Source organism: Branchiostoma belcheri, unplaced genomic scaffold (genome assembly GCF_001625305.1).
Source record: "Branchiostoma belcheri isolate BF01 breed outbred unplaced genomic scaffold, Haploidv18h27 scaffold80, whole genome shotgun sequence".
NCBI classification, from domain to species: domain Eukaryota; kingdom Metazoa; phylum Chordata; class Leptocardii; order Amphioxiformes; family Branchiostomatidae; genus Branchiostoma; species Branchiostoma belcheri.
The window spans coordinates 721,933-729,573 of record NW_017804465.1 but is presented as its reverse complement, the minus strand read 5'-3'; the positions used below and the strand labels follow the sequence as shown (position 1 = coordinate 729,573).

The window sequence follows — 7,641 nt, the reverse complement described above, 5'->3', positions numbered from 1 at the left end:
GTGTGTGTGTGTGTGTGTGTGAGTGTGTGTGTGTGTTAGTGTTTGTGTGTGTGTGTGTGTTCAAATATATGTGCACATGTGTCTGTATGTTTGTATGTTTCTGTTGGCAGTGATAAGTAGTGGGATATGCAGCTACATTCATCATTTCTTAACTTCTAGGCTCCATGCCATCAGGGCTCATCCATTTGTCAATTTCAGAATGTTTCAAGTTGGAGAACCTGTTGACGGATTTCTGAATTGATTCCAAGATGGCTTGTTAGTTGGAGATGTCTTTTTTTGGTGTGTGTGTGTGTGTGTGTGTGTGTGTGTGTGTGTGTGTGAGAGAGAGTGTGTATGTATGTCTGTGTGTGTTTTTGTGTTTGCATGTGTCTGTTGGCATTGATAAGTAGTGGGATATGCAGCTACATTCATCATTTCTTAACTTCTAGGCTTCGTGCCATCAGGGCTCATCCATTTGTCAATTTCAGAATATTTCAAGTTGGAGAACCTGTTGAGTGATTTCTGAATTGATTCCAAGATGGCTTGTTATTTCGAAAGCGTGAGTGTGTGTTATTTTGGTGTGTGTGTGTTGGTATGTGTGCCTGTGTGTGTGTGTGTGTGTATGTGTGTGTGTGTGTGTGTGTGTGTGTGTGTGTGTGTGTGTGTGTGTGTTCAAATATATGTGCACATGTGTCTGTATGTTTGTATGTTTCTGTTGGCAGTGATAAGTAGTGGGATATGCAGCTACATTCATCATTTCTTAACTTCTAGGCTTCATGCCATCAGGGCTCATCCATTTGTCAATTTCAGAATGTTTCAAGTGGGAAAACCTGTTGACGGTTTTCTGAATTGATTCCAAGATGGCTTGTTATATTGTAGATGTCTTTTTGTGTGTGTGTGTGTGAGTGTGAGTATGTGTGTGTGTGTGTGTGTGTGTGTGTGTGTGTGTGTGTGTGAGTGTTTGTGTGTGTGTGTCTGTGTGTATGTGAGTGTTTGTGTGTGTGTGTGTGTGTGTGTATGTGTGTGTGTGTGTGAATGTGTATTGATGTGTGTGTGTTTAAGTATATGCACATGTGTTTTGTGTTTGTATGTGTCTGTTGGCATTGATAAGTAGTGGGATGTGCAGCTACATTCATCATTTCTTAACTTCTAGGCCTGATGCCATCCGGGCTCATCCATTTGTCAATTTCAGAATGTTTCAAGTGGGAAAACCTGTTGAGGGTTTTCTGAATTGATTCCAAGATGGCTTGTTATGTTGGAGATGCCTTTTTTTGGTGTGTGTGTTTGTGTTTGTGTATGTGTGTGTGTGTATGTGAGTGAGTGTGATTGTGTATGTGTGTGGTGTGTGTGTGTGTGTTTATGTGTATGTGTGTGTGTGTGAGTGTGTGTGTACCTGTGTGTTTGTGTGTGTGTATAAGTGTGTTTTTGCGTGCGTGCGTGTGTGTGTGTGTGTGCCTGTGTGTGTTTGTGTGTATTAATTTACAAAATACTAAAAATTTTTCAAAGGTTTAACATCATCGATTTATTGTTCACCTTTTTTTGCGTCTCGGACTCATTCAATAGTGACCAACCAATAAACTACACGTCATTCCTTTATCTATTGCTCCAGATGGGACAATAAATGGAGGTCCTCGATGGTTGGTTAGGTCGGTAAATTGCTCCGTAGGCCTGGTATGAAAAAGCCCTCACTGTACCTTATGAAATGTGACAGTTCATTTTTACAGATGCATCATCTGCATTACAAACCCACTATAATACACAATTTACATTGTTCACAAAAAGTATTATAGTGTAGAGTATTATAGTGCTGTTTTGTGTTGTTACAGAATATCTACCAGTAAAAAACAAGTTCTGAGTCTTTGTTAGGTTTCTATAGATTTGTTCCACTCAAGCCAATTATAATACACATTTTATAGCCACAAAACTTGGAGTATTAAAGTATTGTTTTGTGTTGTTACAAAATATCTACCAGTAAAGCTTTGAGTCTTTGTTAGGTTTCTATAGATTTGTTCCTTACTGTGGTAATAACGTTCCATATATACGTCTGCAGAATGTTTAGCTGTAAAAATCTTGCAGAGGTGCATTTTATATCCCACCACTAGATTGTAATGTTTATTGATCTAGTATGGCTTTAAAACTTTTATTGTTCAGAGCATAATACCCCTTTTCTGCATTTTTATCGATTGCTCTTTCTCAGTGTATTCATATCCCTGTGTGAGCTGAAAGGGAATGTAGGAAAATAACAGCTGAAATTATGGGTGCTCAACTATATGATGCGAGTGGAATATATACAGTTACAAAGTTGTTTTTATTGTGTAGTATATATCTACTGACAGTAAGTCACAATTTTATCTTTTCATAGTTTCACTCAAAGTTTTTTAATGTATGCTTTCAATGGGTACACTTCTAAAGTATAGATCTAGGTAGAGATGAAAAATAAATTACCAAATATAAGGACCAAAAATAACTCTGTCTGGGAGTTAAATTACTAATATTTACATATTTTGGATGCAGAATTTTATTTCCCCATAGGTTAGGTAAGGTATTGATTTATTTTTGGGTCTGAATGTTTTACTGAAAGTTCCTCTGTATCAGTTATTACACCAAAGATGTTTTAAACATGTAAGCTACATTATGTTGCAGTGACTTTTGCAAGCAAACTAAAGTCTAAGCCTTTTTATGTAAATGTCTTGTTCTTTTGTCGGCTGTTCCTAAATTGGTATACTGGAACAAGAAATACACGTCGTCTAAGAATAAAAACCAGTCTAAATCTTCAGATAAATGTATTTTTTTCTTTCAGGAATATTTCAAAATAAAACCAGAGGACAAAAAAAAAACAAAGAGCAAGAATCTTTTACTTCATTTGATCTTGAAAGTGTGATGAGCAGAAATAAAACCTTCTCTTAGACTCCGTGTTTAGATTATTCCCTTTTTGCTTTATCTTCTGATTTGAGCTCCAACAAATCAAGTTGTCAAAGCCCTACAGAAAGATTTTACCTGCCTGTACATAAGACAGTCTTTAAACTGCCACGACCATAAGATATTACCAGGTGTTTGGAAGAGATAACTATTAAGTTGCCACATCTGGCCTTAAGCCATGGGTTCTAGACAGGTATTAAAACCTGGAGCAAGCTATCAAAGGTGGTTAAAGATTTCACGGGCAAGAGGCAGCATTTTTATTCCTGCCTTTTCCGCAGTGAAGAAAATGGCAACATAATTCTTTTCGCTGCAAAAGTCGCATAAAGTTTTGCAAAAGAAAATGAGACTGTATTAAAATCTGAAGAAAGCTATCCAGGGTAGTTAGAGATTTCATGGGCAGGAGGCAGCATTTTTATTCCTGCTTCTTCCGCAGTGAAGAAAATGGCAACATACTAGTAATTCTTTTCGCTACATGAAAGTCGCATAAAGTTTCACAAAAGAAAATGAGACTGTAGTATAAACCAGTATTACAGAGACTTTTGAAATATGCAGGGTCACACTTTAAAGCTGTAGTCACTGCTGCAGCTTTCAAATGGTGCTGGATATAATGGAAGGAATTCAGATGGCTGCATAAACGGCACTGCCTAGAGAGCGGCTTAACCGCTGTAATTCAAAACAGAAAGCCAGCAGTTGAAAGAAACTGTGCCTTGCGGGGAATACGTACATCATATGTAATGGCAGAGTGTTTTGGGAGGTGTGGATGGGATTTGGGGCTGTCAGAGGGTGTGTAAAGGGGTTTGGGGGGATTTAATTTCCAAGGGTTCTGTATGGGGGAGTGTTACTTTATTTACTGGATCTTTGCTTCCATTGGATGCCTTTGAGTCAGAGTTAGACTTCTTTCTTGAGGGCTCCATCAGGGGTTTTAGTGTGAGGTTTTCTGGTGGGGCTCTGTACAGGGTTTTACCAAAGCAAGTCTGTGTCTTTTTTTAGAGTGATTGTGTATCAATAGGTATTAGTTAACTTAGACTTTGTCATGTCTTCTTGCTATTTTTTCACTGTAAAAGACCAGAATGCCATGGAACTAAATAAGTGTGACCTATATGAAAGGTGATTTTAAAGATTTTCTTGCCTCATCAATACAGTCCTACATGTATCAAACCCAGTAAACTCTTTTTCCAAAACGGCTCAGCACAGCTCTAGTTCAGATGCACAGTCAGATAGAGCACACAAAAAGGTGTTGCAACCACAATTTCACGCATAAACTCTCCTCATCTTCCGACTGTCAATACAACGTGATTCTCCATCCATCTCTTTTGATTACAACCACACAACATCAAGCCTTGGGAAATAGGATGCTAACTTGATGTTGACCTCTCGCGGCCTTTTGCATTATGTGAATAGAGTGTTCGTCAGATGCTGCATTGATTACGTCAGGTTGATGGATGGATGAAATCATGCCAAAGGAGGGAGGGTTTTTTGTGAAGTTGGGACGTTTTACACTCAGATGATTCCTAGAATTGTAGGAATTGTAAATTGAGTCTTCTTAAGATTATTCTACATGTATCTGACCATTTTAATCTCCCTATTTAGATTCTTTTGTAGTTATGTAGTGCAAAGTTGGGGAGTTGTACACTTAGATGATTCCTAGAATTGCCATAAATTGAGTTCTCTTTAAGAGTAATTTGTCTGAACACTTTCCAGTAGCTTGAGAAACTGTTGCCTTGATCTCATTACCGAAATCATGCCGATGGAGGAAGGGTTTTTAATGAAGTTGAGAAGTTTTGCACTCAGATGATTCCTGGAATCGCCGTAGATTGAGTCCTCTTTAAGGTTATTATGTCTGACTATTTTTAAACCTATCCAGTTGCTTGAGAAACTGTTGCCTCAATGTCTCATTTACCAGGATGTCTAACCTTCATCAACGATCTTCATATCTAAATTCTTTTGTACATGTACTTGTTATGTTGTATCATGCTGTCATTTTAATATTCTTCTTCTAATGCTGATGATGTGTTAGATCAATGCACAAGCACAATGCAAATAATGGGCCTATAGAATAAATACCAATGTCTCTCCTTGGTGCTGAAAGTATTGTTGTTGCCTTTCCATTGTTCACATTGGAAAATATGTGGATAATTGTTTTCATAGAACATTACAGGTGACAAGGAGGTGTCAAAGGTATTGAGGTGATCTTGTTGACTTTGAATCCAAGGTTTGGGGTTCAAATACCTAGCAGACCACAATGTTGTACCCTTGGGAAAGGCGCTTAGCACAGGAGAAAATGCACAAGAAAACTTATACACAGTTTGTATTGAAATTAGTGTTCAACCAACTTCTCCTTTACTTTAAAAGCACACCCACAAAACTGTAATGTTTTGATGTAGTTCAAAACTTCATTTACTGTACGGGTAGATTCTCGTAATTGATAGATCACCAACTTGTCTTGTACTTATCTTGGTTTTATCCACCTTGTGATTATGCATGTATCTTGTCAATGTGTTTTATACTCGTATGTTTTTGAATAGAAGGTGCAGTTATATAAAGCAACTTTTGCTTTTTGCCCAATACTCAATAAATATTGTGAATAAAAAAGTTCTTCACCCACACAAAGTGTCTAGGACTACTGCCCAGTGTACTTTTTTGATTGACAGCTAACTTTGTACATGATTGACAGGCCTATGCTAGTGAGGTGGCTGCTGGGAGACTGAGCCTGCAGACCATCAACGGTACCCAGCTGATCCAGACATCCACCAATAAGATGGCCAGCTCCATAGCAGTCCGCACCAAGGCACTCAAGGTGGGATCATTCGTTCCTTTGTTCCTTACTCCATTCCTTGCTCCCTTTCTTCCTTACTTTTTTCCTTCCTTCCTTCCTTGCTTTTTTCCTTCCTTCCTTCCTTCCTTCCTCCCTTTCCTTCCTTTCCTCCCTTCCTTTCCATCCTTCCTTCCTTCCTTCCTTTATTTCCTCCTTCCTTCATCCACTCAATTACCCATTGTTTCTTTCTGCTCACTTTTATGATTTCATTATGCACTGTTCCAATTTACACTTGGTAGCGTCCAGTTTTGTTCATACATATTTTTACTTGTACAATATCCAGCCAACAACGATTAACTGTCATGGATTAACAATAATTCCACTGGGGACCCTGAGACGACCGTATCAAAAAATGGTGTTATTAGTATTGTTTGTTTGTTTATTGGTTCGCATATATTTGATAACAATAAAATGAAAATGTTATTGACAATAAAATAAAATGCTGGGGAAAGATATGAAGCCATAGTGGCTTGTCTGGGATCTTCCCCGACAAAATTAATTAACAACTAAAATAATGCTAACAAATCAAATGATAATAATAAATAACAATAGGTAATTAATAAATTTGATCAATATGATCAAAATGATAATAGTAACAAAACAAATAGTAACATGAATAACAAAAGTGATTGATAAATAACGCTAATTAGAAATGATATGTTAAAAACTATAACTTTAACGTTAACAGAACTGCAATACAGACATTGGCAGAATTGAAGCAATAACTCAAGAAAAAAAATGAATTTTAAAGAGAAACGGAGATTCAAACTTATACAGATGAAATCAAAGTAATAAGAAATCAAATGTCGGTGGAAAAGAAAAGTAGGTGATTTTTAAGATTTCGTTTAAAGCTAATTATTGATGTTAAAAATTTTAGGTGGAGCGGGAGATTATTCCAAGTAGTTATACATTTATATTTTACACTCATTTGGGCTACGGACGTTCTAACTAGGGGGATATGTAAATGGGCACTTTGTCGAGTTTGGTAAGTATGAAAATGGGAATTAAGATTTAGAAGACCATTAAATGTGTCTGGAAGAGAACAAGTAAGGAATTTAAACGTAAATAGCATCAGATGAAGTTTGTTTATGTCAAAAATATTCAAAATATTAAGTTTTGTAAACAAAGGTGCAGAATGTGCGTGGAAACTGGCGCCGGTGGCTGAACGAACAAATCTTTTTTGGAGTAATACTAGGGGCTGTAGTGTGGTTTTGTAGGCGCATCCCCAGACTATATTCCCGTAGGTTAGATATGGGTATATTAAGCTATTGTATATGGTAATAATGGTTTTTTGAGTAAGAAGATGTTTAAGTTTTCCAATAATACCGATAGTTTTTGAAATTTTTTTACCTAACTATAGTTATATGTGGTTTCCAGGTCAATCGTTCATCAATGATTATACCTAAGAATTTGGCTTGACTCTCTTGAGAAAGGGTCACATTTTTTAAAAAGATTTTGGCGCTTCTATTGTAGGTTTTATTTCTATTACAGAAAATAAGGTAGTATGTCTTCTTAACATTGACTGATAATTTATTTGCCTCAAACCACGATATAACCTTTTTCAATTCTTCGTTAGCCAGGTTTACTAGCGTATCAAAATTCGAGTTTGAGAGAAAAAGATTTGAATCATCTGCAAATAGGATAAAGAATATAATTGAAGATGCTTTTTCGAGGTCATTTAAATAAATCAAAAAAAGTAGGGGTCCTAATATCGAACCCTGTGGGACACCACATTCTATTATTTTAAGTTGTGATTTATTATCATTAAGGGTTACGTATTGCTGTCTATTGGATAGATAAGAAGAGAACCATTTTATTGCGGTGTCACTTATACCATATCGTTTTAGTTTATTGAGTAGAATGGAATGATTAACTGTATCAAAAGCCTTTGATAGATCGAGAAAGATTCCTATAGTGTATTCTTTGTT

General features: G+C 36.6%; 1 protein-coding gene across 1 annotated transcript in view; it reads left to right on the top strand.

Moving 5' to 3' along the window:
- LOC109486502 (voltage-dependent calcium channel subunit alpha-2/delta-2-like) overlaps nucleotides 1-7,641 on the top strand; it is a 73,377-nt gene that overhangs the window by 18,818 nt on the left and 46,918 nt on the right. The window contains 1 exon segment of the mRNA XM_019790338.1: nucleotides 5,573-5,695. Within this exon segment, the coding sequence (XP_019645897.1) occupies nucleotides 5,573-5,695 (123 nt within the window).